The sequence below is a fragment of the Vipera berus genome, assembly GCF_964194415.1.
Source record: "Vipera berus genome assembly, chromosome: 7".
Lineage (NCBI taxonomy): Eukaryota > Metazoa > Chordata > Lepidosauria > Squamata > Viperidae > Vipera > Vipera berus.
This window is the reverse complement of record NC_138209.1, coordinates 13,073,787-13,089,441: the sequence shown is the minus strand read 5'-3', so window position 1 is coordinate 13,089,441 and position 15,655 is coordinate 13,073,787. Positions and strand designations below refer to the sequence as shown.

At 37.7% G+C, this 15,655-nt stretch overlaps 1 protein-coding gene across 1 annotated transcript in view; it reads right to left on the bottom strand.

Annotated features, from left to right (window-relative positions):
- PTPN13 (protein tyrosine phosphatase non-receptor type 13) overlaps positions 1–15,655 on the bottom strand; it is a gene marked incomplete at its 5' end in the record, with an annotated part of 123,045 nt that overhangs the window by 9,782 nt on the left and 97,608 nt on the right. Inside the window, 11 exons of the mRNA XM_081332275.1 lie at positions 180–328; positions 2,449–2,534; positions 3,297–3,352; positions 4,689–4,768; positions 5,977–6,111; positions 8,541–8,667; positions 10,759–10,814; positions 11,136–11,206; positions 13,186–13,396; positions 13,492–13,663; positions 14,428–14,586. Coding sequence (XP_081188401.1) covers positions 180–328; positions 2,449–2,534; positions 3,297–3,352; positions 4,689–4,768; positions 5,977–6,111; positions 8,541–8,667; positions 10,759–10,814; positions 11,136–11,206; positions 13,186–13,396; positions 13,492–13,663; positions 14,428–14,586 — 1,302 coding nt within the window. The remainder of the gene's footprint in view (positions 1–179; positions 329–2,448; positions 2,535–3,296; positions 3,353–4,688; positions 4,769–5,976; positions 6,112–8,540; positions 8,668–10,758; positions 10,815–11,135; positions 11,207–13,185; positions 13,397–13,491; positions 13,664–14,427; positions 14,587–15,655) is intronic.

The following is a 15,655-nucleotide window of genomic DNA, read 5'->3' as shown; positions in this document are numbered from 1 at the left end:
ATGAAGAGAAAAGAAGCATTAATTGTAATGTGTAGTAAGAAAAAAAAGCATTAATTGTAAATATCCTCAGGATCCCTTTTGAAGCAAAGGGGATGATAAAAGTATTATTTTGCCATCACAACAGAGAACAGAGTATTTATTCCTGTTTTGGGGGTTGGCTTTACAGAAGTTCCACTCACTTCAATCTCCTTAGATGGGACCCCTTGTTCCAACACGCCTCGTAACTTCTGAATAGTTGACTGTAATTTGGAGCCTGTATAGTTGCCTAAAGGAAAAATTTGGACTACTGGAAGACCAGCAAGTTCTTCATTGGTGATTAATGGGCAGTCTGGAACAGAAAGTAGATAGATGTATTGGTGTCGATAAAAACCCACATAAAAATCCCTTACAATGTTGCTAACTTATGAACTATAGCAACAAGGTTGACCATGCAATGTAGTTTGCAGGCTGTCAGTGGCTGATTAAAACACACTAGGATGACAGCCTTCATAAAGACTCCCATAAATAACCCAAGTGGTAAACAACTCCTAAGCATTAAACCTTCACATTCAATGCTTAACCCCTTACAACAACACTTGGATTTTCATTCAATTTACGACAACACCCAAAAACCTATTTCATACTTACATACTTATTTCATACTTGTTTCTTTTCACAACTGATCGATCACAATTCTCCTCTCTTTTTCACAATAAAACCCCTTAATTACGTCCATAAATTGAAAGGACGTAGTTGGCCAATTTAATGAAGAACTAATCTAATTAGTTTGCCTTCTGGTAAATGTAGAGGTACCACATCTGAGCTGCCAGCATTTGGCAAACCACTAGATGGAAGCAGGAGATACAGAAAACTCTTCATTAGACAAATGGGCATTTTATCACCAACTAATTGATTTTGACAGCTTTGTTGTGAATATTGTAAGCAAATCTCCCCTTTCTGGCCACCATTTTAGGAGATTTACCCCCAAATAATGGAACATTTCTCTTATGGCAATTAGAGCTATCAGCTTTTAGCTGCACAAATCAGATAACCATAAAATGGCAAAGAGTGAACACAGTCATCCATAATTTTTCCAGCCCTATTCAGTTTATGCCCAGAAAAATACTATTTAGTAGCAACAGGATGGTTCTAAAACGTCTCAGCTTTCAGCAATTGTCTGCCTCTCATTGACAGTGGGAACCTAGGAAGTGGGAACCTAGCCTCAAGTTTTGCCTCAGGTGACACATTGGTTATAAGCAACCTTTTCAAGACACATGAGAACCACAAGCTTGACAAGTAGATCTTTCTTGCCTCAATACATTGCACGGTCAAGAAATGAGCTGGGAAGAGTCCACTGGCCCAAACATTGGTGCTGCAGGTAAGTCATAACTTGGGGGGCGGGGGGTCCTCAGATATTTTCAAATTGTCAACAAATTATAATTTTTAACATGAACAATAGGAAAGTGATCACATGGTTGGAGAGTGATTGGAGATATTGATGACATTTAAATGTACATCAAATCCAATTAAATTTGTTTCATTTCATAATTCTTTGTCCTGATCCGGCTGATCTTTTGGAGTGTGACTCCTTCACTTGGACAGAGTTGTACACGTTTGAAGATTTCAACAGTTGGTTTTGTAAGACTAGGCTGAAGTTGCCATACCTAAACATGAAGCAAGCATGTAAGCAAGGCAGACAAAAGCCAGGAATCTTGGCTAAAGGATCCGTTCAGGAGTTAGATAAGAAGAAATTAAGTAGTTAAGGAACAAAGGAAAAATGTCGCCTAAACCACACACAAAAATTGGGGGCTGAGCACATGGGAAACCTCTCCTCAAATCCCATCAACAGCTACCAGAGGTGCAAATCAACAAGGCAACAGTAACTGCCAGTCTTGTGAATCAAGAAAGCAAGGATTTGAGGGGATAAAAGGGTCCTAAAACCCACCCATTCTTTGAGTTGTCTTTGGATCCAGACCTGGCAACTTCCGACTCTCTGGCTATTCCTGCCAGCCTACTTGAGAAGGGTAAGTATGTGTTTGTGTGCATGTGTTTGAAAGAGCAGACATATATGTACATTATCACCAGTAAAGTTTTGCTGTTATTTTAAATTCCCTGGGTCTCTGTGTATTTTAAAGAACAATTTGTACCTCAGTGTTCAGTTGAAGGTGATTTGAGTGTGGGTCTTTTCCAGGGTTGTGTGAGTGAATGTCCACAAACTGAACTTGGGAGCACACATGTAACAGTTTAAGGTAGCTTTCTAGATAGATAGTTCTAGATAGTTTTAGATAATTCATGAATATGGAAAGAATTGAGCCTAAGAATTTTACAGTAGATGGAGACTAAATTTATCCTTTGGAAAACCCTACAACAATCAATATTACTGTTTCCAGCTATGACTGACATTAAAATATGACAAATACTGGGATTTTAGCAATTATCCATTTGGAGGATACAATAATGGCTGCCTACCTTTAACAGACTGCTGTTGGTTTATTAATTCAATTGGCAACTCCTCACTTCCCCAGGTAATATCGTCATCGTCTTCCTGAGGTAATCTGAAAAAAAATATGAAAATACATTCTTCTAAAACAAAAAATAGATATTTTTGTCCCAAAAGACAACAATAATTTTAACTGACAAAGGTGATGAAGTGTAATAGATTTATCTTCTTAACCAGAATGTTGGGTATAAAAAAAGGTTTTTTGTTTTTTGAAAAAGGTATATGTCACCTACATTCTTAGATCACTCTACTGGATGTTTCATGAAAGGATATCAAAAATAAAACCTAAAAGTAGCAGGAGAAAGTTGAGTCCTGTAGCTGCTAGCTCAAGCCCAATAAAATAAACCCATCACCTCAATTACTAATCTAACATATATAAAAAATCATGAGAAGGCAACAATCTAAGACAGGTAAGTACGTTTAACCTCATTGATTTCAAGAAGCTTATACCGTTTTGGTTTATGGCCATCAAGTAAATATTGGTAATAGTGAAGACAAACAGTCTACTATTGAGTCTGGTGGATTAGTATAGATAAAAGATTTTGCCATAAGCTGGAAGAGATGAATAAATAGTAACCATTTTCTGAAATGAATATGATGTCTTGTAAAAAAAGGGTAATTATAGTTAGGTTTGGAAAAGGCTTCAGTTGATGATCTTGTTAGCAAAAAATAATAATAAAAAAAAATTGTCTCATCCTCTTTTAGAGCTTTTTATAATTTGTGTTTAAAATCTCTGTAGTTTGCTGGATATTACAAAAGGTATAACCTACCATACCCATTATAAATGTTTCTGTATATCCACAAGGAAAAGACTCACCGTCCACATTTCCTGTTGCCATTGCAATGTTCTTGACATCCATTAATTTGGGTCTGCTAAGGGAAAAGACAGATTAGAAGAATATGTAATCAAATACAGACCAAACAAGGGAGAGGGAATTTCCAGACTGTAAAAAATTTCCCTGCCTTTCTGCAATAGGTTTTTTTTAATGAAATTTCAGTCAACCTAACATGGTGCTGAAAGATTGCTAATGTTTTAAATATATAGTTTATTTGCCTACAGGTGGTTCTTCACTTCCAACAACCATTCGACGTTATGATGAACCCCCTCCCCAAAGTTACTTCCAACTTGTTTTCAAAGTTACGATGGCTGCACCTCCTCTGCAGTCATGTGATCGCATTTTGGGTGCTTGGAAACTGGATCACATTTACGGTTGTTTGCAGTGTGCTGAGGTCAAGTGACCACAATTTCTGACCTTTTTTTGCTGGGTTTTGGCATTTACCTAGAGTTTCAGTGGAGTTTATGATTGGTTATACAGGTTATATTTCAACTGGAGACATGGGGAAGGAGAAGGTTAGGTTTCCGCTTTATTGCAAACATTGGTTAAAATTAATGTGACAAATTTTAATAGGTCATATTTTTAACTTCTGTGGTAGTCTTAGATTTATGTGATGGATGAGATTAGTTACTTATCCATTGGAAATACAAAGAAGTGAGGTTGTTGATTAATTAAAGACTTTGGTGTCTATCGTTCTGTCTATCTATTTATATGCCTATTTTTTGTTTGGCATTAGTTTTATGAGGCATAGTAAGATAGGACTCAAATAAGGACTGTTTTTTAATATCAAATACATTAAATACAAAGATGATTAGAGGTCTGGAGGCTAAAACATATAAGGAATGGCTGCTGGAATTGGATATGTTTAGTCTAATGAAGAGAAGGGTGAGGGGTGACATGATAGCAGTGTTCCAATATCTCAGGAGCTGCCATAAAGAAGAGGGAGTCAAGCTATTCTCCAAAGCACCTGAAGGCAGGACAAGAAGCAACGGATGGAAACTAACCAAAGAGAGAAGCAACCTAGAACTAAGGAGAAACTTCCTGACAGTTAGAACAATTAACCAGTGGAACGACCTGCCTCCAGAAGCTGTGAATGCTCCAACACTGGAAGTTTTTAAGAAGAGACTGGACAGCCATTTGTCTGAAATGGTATAGGGTTTCCTGCCTGAGCAAGGGGTTGGACTAGATGACCTCCAAGGTCCCTTCCAACTTTACTAGTATTATGAAATACAAATATCATTTAGCTCACCCCTACATTGGACAGGATGCAGGACAGGATGTAAACAAAGACAAGGACAATGCTGGATAGAGAAAAATTGGGTCTGAAAAAAAAAAGAATAGAAATAACGATGATCCCATCAGATGGATACTACCTCTGAAAAATCTTCAGGCAAAGATGACCCATCACAGTCTGTGTCCTCTGATTTCTCTTCCAAAAGTTTCCCATTTGTCTCTGCAGAAAGAGAAACACGTTGTAGGGGGGGGGGGAAATGCCATCATAGAAGGACAGATTGAGTTTAATTCATCCACCAAATATAAAAATGCATGCACACCCTTCAGTCATACAATAACAAAGACCTGGGAACCTGGTTGGGAAAAGTAACCATTCCCAACTATATCTTAGGGATGAACTGGTAAAATGAACTGGGAAAATAGGGATGAGGTTGGTTTTCAGTGCTGTTTTAACTTCGAATGGTCACTAAATGAACTGTTGCAAGTCGAGGACTACCTGTAGTTTCAGACACTTAATCCTCTTGTTTCCCACTGAGCAAACAGGGAAACGGTCTTGTTATTATTCAGCAATTTGCCACCAAATTTGCAACAGGACAATCCTGGGGGAGCTTAGGAGCTGCAGAAAAATGGGCTCCAAGCTGCAACCCTTGTTCTTTGAAGGGTTTTTTTGATAAAAAAGAGAAAAGAAAGAGTGCAAGAACAAGAGGGCAACACAAAAAATGACAATGTGTAGACCTTTGTGCAATTCCAGGCACAAAGCAGCAGAACTGAACAACTGAAATCTGAATCAGAAGTCCCTTCAAATATCTTAAAGCAGGGGTCTTCAAACTCGGCCCTTTTATGACTCATGGACTTCAACTCCCAGAATTCCTCAGCCAGCATGCCTGGCTGAGGAATTCTGGGAGTTGAAGTCCATGAGTCATAAAAGGGCCGAGTTTGAAGACCCCTATCGAGTACCCTGTGGCAAGTAACTACAGAAACTTTAAAATGACTATTGAAACTTATGTTTCTTAAATTCCCAATAGAAGGGTGCTTCAAAATTTGGACACTGTTGCCAAAAAGCCTTTTTCTCTCAAGAATAAAAAAGAGTGTGCAGAACACTTCCAACATACAATACATATAATTTTTGTTTTTCCAGATTTGTTTTTAAACCACACCTTCCCACTTGTCATTGAAGGACTAACTGACAAAGGGTTGCAGCTCTTTCAAGACAAAGAACTTAAAAACAAAGATTTCTTTAAGCAGTGCTGGCTCTATTCATCACAAATACTAGAAAAATTCTTCCCATGAATTTAACAAGTTTTGCAAACCAAATTAGCACTGAGAAGTAGCATCTGCTCCCTATATGTTAATGATCTGATAAGTGCTCCACCCTCTTAATCTTGCAAAATCACATCAACTTGGAACTGCCTGTTCTCTTAGCTGTACCTGCATGATGGGTCTCAGATGCAGAATTATTACGATTTAACAGATTCTGAGCTTCTTCGTCGACAACATCTAAAAGGTACTGAATAACTTGATTGTGATCATCCTCATCGTAAGAATCTTCATCCTGGGTTTCTGCTATAAGGAAAACTTTAACATTAATATTGCTGGGGAGAAATCGAAGATAATACAAAAAGTTTCAGTTAAAGACTGATTGTGATTCTCTCTTGGGAATGGATTTATTTTCTGAAGTGCTATGTATGAGTTTTGTATTACATCATCCTGGCCCAAACACAACAGAACGAGATCCAGTCAAGTTTAATCCTTTTATTTGCTTATCCCTAATGGACAACATCTTGTCAAACTAAAGCCATAACCTTATACCCTACTACATACATCCTGAGATATTCTAGGATACAGCTACCCTGAACCCCTTTTCCCCTTTGCCATCCAGCTTGGGATAGTCACTTAATCTGGGCCTCTCTCTGGGAAAGCTCTGTGTTGCCAAAACTCCCACTCCCCCACTGCCTCTCCAGTTGCACATTTCATAAGATATGAGTAAACGTCTATCTCTAGAATTCTTAGTGAGCATGACCATCACTGAGATTTCTGGGAGTGAAGTTTGCACATATGGGGGATGCCCAAGTTGATGCTGTCTGCGATATGAAAATTAATGCATATAACAGTTATGCATATGATTAAAAATGTATAGCGAAAACATACATTAATATAGGATGAATCCTTCAAAAACAGTATCATTCTCACAATTTTGTTTATTTATTATATTTTTATCCTGCCTTTATAAGATGGGGAACATATATAATATTCCTTCCTCTTCTTTTTCCCCACAACAACAACCTTGTGAGGTGAGTTGTCTGAGAGAGAGTGACTGGCCCAAAGTCACATCTTCAAGAAAGGGAAAAAAACAAAAAACCAGACCCAGGAAACTACAGACCGATCAGTCTAACATCAATACCTGGGAAGATCTTGGAAAAGATAATCAAAAAACAGATCTACGAACAACTAGAAGCAAACAAAGTTATAACCAGTAGCCAGCTCGGGTTTGTCAAAAACACATCATGCCAAACCAATCTTATTTCATTCTTTGATAGTGACTAAATTAGTAGACCAGTGAAACGCTGTGGACATAGTATACTTAGACTTCAGTAAGGCATTTGACAAAGGGGACCACAACCTGCTGCTTAGTAAGCTAGAAAAAGGTGGGACAGACAACAACACCATCAGATGGATCTGTAGCTGACTGACAAACCGTATTCAGTGAGTAGTCCTCAATGGTACTACATCCACATGGAGAGAAGTAAGAAGTAGGGTACCACAAGGCTCCGTCTTAGGGCCAGTACTCTTCAATATCTTCACTAATGACTTAGATGAGAGAATAAAAGGGGAACTCATCAAATTTGTAGATGACACCAAACTTGTAGGAATAGCCAACACCCCAGAACACAAGCTCAGGATCCAAAAAGATCTTCACAAACTCGAACAATGGGCCCTATCCAACAAAATGAGTTTTAATGTGGAGAAAAGCAAAGTTTTACATTTAGGCAGGAAAAATCAGTGGTTTAATTACAGATTGGGCAAGACCTGGCTGAAAAACAGCAATTGTGAGAGGGACCATGGAGTCCTAGTGGACGATCACTTGACTATGAGCCAGCAGTGTGCAGCCGCCGCCAAAAAAGCTAATACAATCCTGGGTTGTATAAACAGAGGCATAGAATCAAGATCATGCTAAGTCATGCTTTATAAAACCCTAGTAAGACCACACCTTGAATACTGCAACCAATTTTGGTCACCATACTACAAAAAAGATGTTGAGACCTTGGAAAAAGTTCAGAGAAAAACAACTCAAATGATCAAAGGCCTGGAGACAAAAACATACGAAGAACGGCTGCAGGACTTGAGTTTGGCTAGTCTAAAGAAAAGAAGAAATAGGGGTGACATGATAGCAATATTCCAATATCTGAGGGGCTGCCACAAAGAAGAGGGGGTCAAATTATTCTCCAAAGCACCAGAGGGCACGACAAGAAACAATGGTTGGAAACTGACCAAAGAGAGAAGCAACCTGGAATTAAGGAGAAAGTTCCTAACAGTGAGGACCATTAACCAGCGGAACAGCTTTGCCTTCAGAAATCGTGGGGGCTCCATCACTGGAGATTTTTAAGAAGAGATTGGACAGTCACTTGGCTGAAATGGTATAGGTTCTCCTGCTTGAGCAGGGGCTGGACTAGAAGACCTCCAAGGTCCTTTCCTATTCTATTCTATTCTATTCTATTCTATTCTATTCTATTCTATTCTATTCTATTCTATTCTATTCTATTCTATTCTATTCTATTCTATTCTATTCTATTCTATTCTATTCTATTCTATTCTATTCTATTCTATTCTATTCTATTCTATTCACTGAGGCTTTCATACATATGGCAGGGCAGCCTCCTGTTTTCTAGGTCAGCATCTTAACCATTATTCCAAACAGGCTGTCTAATTTGGGTGCTATTCCAGAAAACTCGCAAGACTTAGAAAAAAAGGCAATCTTATCCCAATGACATTACCTTTGTGGTTGTTGTTTTCGGGAAAATCTGAGACTTGAAAAGTGGTATCACTTGGAGGCATTTCTTTAGAGATGGGATCCTGGATTAGACTTGTCAGTTGAAGACTGTTACTTGTTTCGCCATTAATCTAAGAACAACCGAGATGAATTAAGCTTTTTTAAACTGAAGCTTTTTTAAACTGAAGAACTCCTTGTCATATAGGATTAACTGCTTAAACTACGAGAAGGATTCAGAAGATCCATTAGCTTGCTTTAAAAAAAACCCCTCAATTAAATCCTAAGAACTACCAGAGTTGGGAAGAGTCTTCTTTGAAATCCTGTAAATGCAAAGCCTCTTTAAAGCAGCTGCGTCTCTTTTCAGAGTCCCATCTGAGACTGAAATAAGACATAGCTACTTGCACGAACTGAGCATTAAATGGGTGCCTTAAATCCTGAAAATTCAAAAATCTGAGTTGGTGCTTCCAATTTAGGGGTGTTTTAAGAAGCAAAGCATCTTTCCGAGGTCAGTAAAATGAGGACCCAGAGTGTTAGGGACAATATGCTCACTCTGTAAACAGCTTAGAGAGAGCTATAAAGCACTGTGAAGCGGTATATAACTCTTAAGTGCTATTGCTATTTATCTGTCCATTTTCCTATCTTTACTAACATTCTACCAAGGTGTACATTTATTTTTCACTACTTATTTGACAACTATTTTTTTACTCTCTATAAGTTATGTTATGTTACGTTATGCTATGCTATGTTACACATTATATAACATCTTCCATCTTCATTTTGCAACATTCTTTTTATATAAGATTTTTCACATCCAATCATTCTTTTCGGACATTCCCTTATATAATTTACACATACACCTGTGGCATTTTGCAACATAACTCTTTGCATTGTGTTCCAAGAAGCTTCCACACTCTTTTATGTCTGTTTTCCATTTATTTATTCCATTCATTATCTTCTTTTGTATACAGGAGTCATACTTTCTCTTCCTATGGTTTTTCCCCCTGCACATTTTTTCTCTATTTCTTCGTAGATTTATGTCCATTTTTTTCTAAGATCTACTCTTGTAATTTCCAAAAACTGATTTATCCATACACCAAGCCTCTTATCCTCTTGTATCCACCACTAATTCCCTCGATCTTTCATTATAAACACCCAGAGCACTGCCATTTGTATGAACTAATAAATAAACCTATGATTAAACCATGTATCCTAAAACGATATTTTTTTTTAAAGCAGATGCTCTCCATGATCATTCTCATTCGTAGCTTAATTACTTTTTTGTACTTTGTTGTCTTGTTCTCACTTACCCATTCATATCATATAACTATATTTCTGGATCACATTAAATCAGAGCATGGCATATTTTTCTCCCCAAACGTATTATCAGCCTACACTAAAGTATAACATGCAATGACTAGCAATGGATAGATTTCTGCTTTCATGCACAGTTACGAAAAAAAACAAGATGACCCCAATTCATAGCCTTTTTATTCACGGTTAAATTTATATTTCCCTGCATGAATTCAATTCCAACCCAAAAGATAATGCAGCTTATTATATCCATACTTCCTTGCATGCACATCTTTTCTCTTAGTTTCACAGATGAACAACATGTACAGGTAGTCCTCAACTTACAACAGTTAGTTTGGTGACCATTTGAAGGTACAACGGCACTGAAAAAACTTGACTTATGACTGTTTTTCACACTTACAAACATCGCAGAATCCCCAAAGTCACATGATCAAAATTCAGATGCTTGGCAAGTGACTCATATTTATGACGGCCGCAGTGTCCCGGGGTTATGTGATCATCTTTTGCGACCTTCTGACAAGCAAAGTCAATGGGAAAGCCAGATTCACTTAACAACATTAACAAATGTCTCACTTAGCAACAGAAATTTTGGGTTCAATTGTGATTGTAAGTCAAGGACTACCTGTATCTCCTTCTGACTGACTGTAATAATGAAATATTTCTCTCTTTTCCAGTTAATTTTACCCAGTCATTCTTTACTCACAATAGAAAGCAACAAACTGGCTAACTATAAACCTGAATGTGCTCTATAATCCACAGCTTCCTAAAAGTGTCTCCTTATTTTACTTTTAATGGTGTTCAATGTGCTTCTTTCAAATGTTTTTGACCATAATCTTAGAATCTTATAATTCATCATTGTGCTTCATGTTTTGTAAGTGCAAATTATATAAATAATGTTCTTGATTACTTACTTTGCAATGATGAGGTCCCTTTTCTGTTTTGCTACAATGTTCTCCCTGAAAATGGCCTTTAAAAAAGAGGGGAGGGAAAAAACAAGATTGGCTTGTTATTATTTTTAATTTTGTAATAACAAATATAACTACCTGGCAATTGAAATTATATTATTTCCTTCAGGTATCAAACAGACATTGTCAAGTATTTGAAATATATCTGCTCCCTAACCCCAAACTGTCATTCAGTTCAAATCCTACACATTTCTTGAGTAATTATTTATATTGGTAAACCAGTTCTATTAAACTCAGTGTGACATTCGTTTCAAAATAATCCATATCCTTAGGATATCATTCTGCATAATAGAGGGTCAATGGGTTCAAAATCATGCCCTTACCATTCTGTTTGATTGACTTCAGACCAATGAATTCATGTTCTTTAGCTTTTGGAAACACTGGGTGGCCATCTCTGAAATCAGAAGAAAACTTTACATTCAGCTTGTGCCTAGGATACAAAATGGATTTTATCCCCCACATCACTAAATGTATTTAAGACTGGCGATGTTTCACCAAATTTTCATAAGAGAGAGATCCTGTCAGAAGGAATCTAGTGTCATGGGATGCCTAACAGATCTTAGGAACACAGGCGATTAATTGAAGGAAATAGGTCCATTAGAGAAGAGATTCAGGAGCAGGGGAACATGAGAAAGAGATTTGGAGTAACTCTGCCTTAATTACACATGGGGGAGAATTACTTTAATAGGCTTTCAAGATTCAGCTACATTACTCTACTAGGAGTAAAAATCTTTCCAATAATTCAAGTAGTTGTTGTTTCTTAACCTTGCCAGCCTTACAGAGTTTTATCTGGTCACTTCCAAGTCTCAAGGCTAAACCATCAGAGGTTTAAAAATGTTTAGAACAACAGATTGAATTTTATCTAGTTCATATTTAAAATGTCATTAATTACTAGAAATATAATGTAAGCACCACTGATTTCCATGAGCAGACATTGATCAGAAATGTTGTTGTTGTTAGTTGCGAAGTCGTGTCCGACCCATCGCGACCCTATGGACAACGTTCCTCCAGGCCTTCCTGTCCTCTACCATCTTCTGGAGTCCATTTAAGCTCACGCCTACTGCTTCAGTGACTCCATCCAGCCATCTCATTCTCTGTCGTCCCCTTCTTCTCTTGCCCTTAATCTTTCCCAGCATGAGGCTCTTCTCCAGTGAGTCCTTCTTTCTCATTAGGCCAAAGTATTTGAGTTTTAGCTTCAGGATCTGTTCTTTTAAAGGACCCAAATAATTTTTTGATGATAAGCAAATTGGATCTTGTCTTGGATGGAAGACAATTAATCATATTCTATTATTTAGTGTAATAAATGATGCCAGCAGAGTGTGGATTATTCAATAAATCATGTCTAAGCAAAGAGAGGACTCATTGGAAAAGACCCTGATGTTGGGGAAAATTGAAAGCAAAAGGAGAAGGGGATGGCAGAGGATGAGATGGTTCGATAGGGTCATCAACAAAGTGAACATGACTCAAAGGTGCTTTTTCAAAAGGCAACCAGACTATTTTTTTTTCTGAGGAAGACGTTTTGCTTCTCATGCAAAAGGCTTCTTCAGTTCAGTCAGAACTGAAGAAGCTTCTTGGATGAGGAGCAAAACAACTTCCTCAAGAAAAAAACAAAGTCCAGTTGCCTTTTGAAAAAGCACTTTTGAGACAATCATTGGAAAAAAAAATATTAGTTTTTATAGGGTTAAAGAGGGGGATAAGGGGATGGGAATTTGGGATAGGGTACAGAAGAGATTGGGGGTGAGGGTTGGGTTTTCCCCCAATAACATTCAATATTTGGCAAACAGCATATTGTCTGGGTAAATATATGTAAATAAAAGTAATAAAGCTAATAATTAATAACAATGATAGGTATAATAGATTATCATAAACAATACTAAGTTTTCAATGTGTGGTATTTTTCTTACTCAAATAAATTCAAAATTGCATATCATATTCCTTTCTCTCTAACTCGCTTATCTAGCCACTGATAGAATTTATTCCAAGTTCTATAGTAAACTGAATGTTCTCTCTAATCTCGAAAGTTAATCTATCCATTTCTGCACAATCCAATATTTTCTTGATTAATACTTCTTCAGTTGGTAACTTTTCATTTTTACAATATTGGGACCTTTGAGACAATCAGGACCTGGATGACTGAGAAAATCTCCAGAGACATTTAGCAGTGAACATGAGTTTGGCCAGACTGTGGGAGACAGTGGAGGACAGCAGAGCCTGTCATGCAGTGTTCCACAGGGTTGCAAAGTGCCCAACACGTCTTAGCAAATGAACAAACCTCACTTAGTATGATCTGTAAATCAGGCCATTGGTCATGTCCTGGAATAAAGGCAAAACTGAAATCAGCCCAACTGCACTGGTTAGCCTTGCAGCGAGTACCTTGTTGCTTTCAGGATCACATTTGGAAGAGCTATTTCCAACGCCCTCTTGGCTTCTTTCAAGGTCATTCCCTGGCTGCTGATCCCATTAATATAATGGATGACATCCAGAATGTGGAGTGTTCCCTCCGTGGCTGCAGCAGATTTGGGACTGATGTCACTGATATATAACACCTGATAAAGACTATCATGACCTCCTGCAAGGGAAATACCTGGGAAAAAAAGGGAGAAGAATACAGTTGCAAAGGCAGAACTCAAAAACAAAAAGGGGAGCTCCCAAAGGCAGCATCATAAAATGTGGGATTACCTAGTTCTTCTTGAGAGCATATAAGGCTAATGTCAGGCAACAGATGAGGAAATATGGGGATCTTGGGTTGTTCCAGAACACGTCCAAGCACCAACACGACCATCTTCGGAGCAGCTCGGAGAAAACTGACTGCATCTGTGTGGCTCATGTTAGTAACATCTATCTCGTTAACCTGCAGAGGTAAATGTCAGAGAGAGTGAGAGTGAGAGAAAAAGAGAGGGGTGGGTGGGTGGGAGGATTTCGGGCTTACATACCTATTGACTCAAAGAAGTCAATAGATATTTGTAAACTATAAAAATGATTAACTAATAAAGAAGAAAACACAAATGAATAATGGAGAAAAAAAACCACCTGAAACTAAGCAGCATTCATCAAACAGTTCACAGTATTAAAGATACCTATTGTGTCTTTTAATACAAGGTTCTAATTATATAGAGAACTAGTTTTGTGAAGAGGTTACGGGACAGGCTAGAAACTGGGAAATCATGAATTCTACTTCTGCCTGAGGCACGAAGCCAGCCTGGTGACCTTGGGCCAGACACTTTCTCTAAACCCCAGTAAGGAGGCAATGGCAAACCACTTCTGAAAAACTTTTCCCAAAAAACTGCAGTAACTTGTCCAGGCAGTCTCTGAGAATTCGGTATGATTGAGTGGAAGGGGGGGAAGGTTGATAGGATACTAGCTTAATAAACAATAATAATCACCACCATTAAAGCCATTGCAAAGAACCATTCAAATAGTTCTCAAACAGATGTGCACTTAAGAAAAAGGCTATCAAACAACAATTTTGAGCTAGTGTTGTCCAAGATATTTGCATAATCCATATTTGCATAACCTAACAAGCTCTGGTAGCAGTTCAGATCCCACCTCTGTTCCCTCCAAATTCCTTTCTCTTGTACAGCTCATTTTTTTTTTAGATTTGAAAATGGTCCTCACTTTGATTAGACGATCTCCAGGTCGCAACCGTCCATCGCTTTTGGCAGGATCTTGTACTACATCATGGATGTAACAGCCGGTATTGTCACTGCCTTTTGTCACTGTGAAGCCAAGGCTACCTTTCTCAGATTTAGTTAGAACTACATGGAGTTCCACTTCCTAAAGAGCAAGAGACTTTTATTATATACCAGAGTCAAAAGCACAATGGCACAGTACGCATCTAGCATCTAACGTGCATCTAGCAGAAAAACATAAAAGAGGAGATAATATAGCTTAGTCAATATCTGCACAGGTGGTTTACATAAAATCTGTACATGGCTATAGGAAAAACAGCTTATGCATAGTTATTTTCTTCCAGACTGTTCAAAAATATAAAATGGAAAAGATAAATAAGATGGGAGGTTCAGATCCAAAAATATTTCTGGTGCTTATCTAAAGGCAGGTCTACAGGGAGATTCTAAATCTGACCAGAGTAGTAGAAAATATAGATGCAGGCAGAGTCAAAAACATCATTGATTTAAATCACCCTTCCCAAACTTTCTCTTAGGTGCATAATAGCTTTTTTCTTTGTGCTTTTTCAATAGAGTAAAGGTAATTTAACTTATACAAAAAACACAAACTCCTTCCATTCAGAATCTATGAAGATTCTCAGTCATTCAGGTCACGGTTGTCCCAAAGGTGCTTTTTCAAAAGGCAACTAGACTTTGTTTTTCCTTGTAGACATTTCGCTTCTCATCCAAGAAGCTTCTTGGATGAGAAGCGAAACGTCTTTAAGGAAAAACAATATCCAGTTGCCTTTTGAAAAAGCATCTTTGAGACTTCCATTTAGTAGTATATTAATAGCAAGAAAAGAAATTCCTATGGTTCTCTTTCTCCAGTAAGTAAAAATAAAACATGGGAAAATCAATGATGGGTGTCCTACATTGCACCTGGAAGCTACTCATGGATCTTCTATGTTGATTATGACCTTCCACATCAATACCAACTTGAAAGACCTACCATGTCCTTCAAGTTACTTCTGAGAGATATTCTACAGAATCTGCTGCTTCAGCATCACTGTGGGCTGTTGTTATGCCCTCCAGGCATCTCTCAGTCCACGAAGAACAGCTTTTAAAATTAAAACTGAAGGCATGCTTCATTTGTACTGTCAAAACAATTCCATTTTAAGGATCCTTGTGATACTTGTTGAAGTTGTTCAGTCCTCAATGACTTAAGGTGAATTATATAG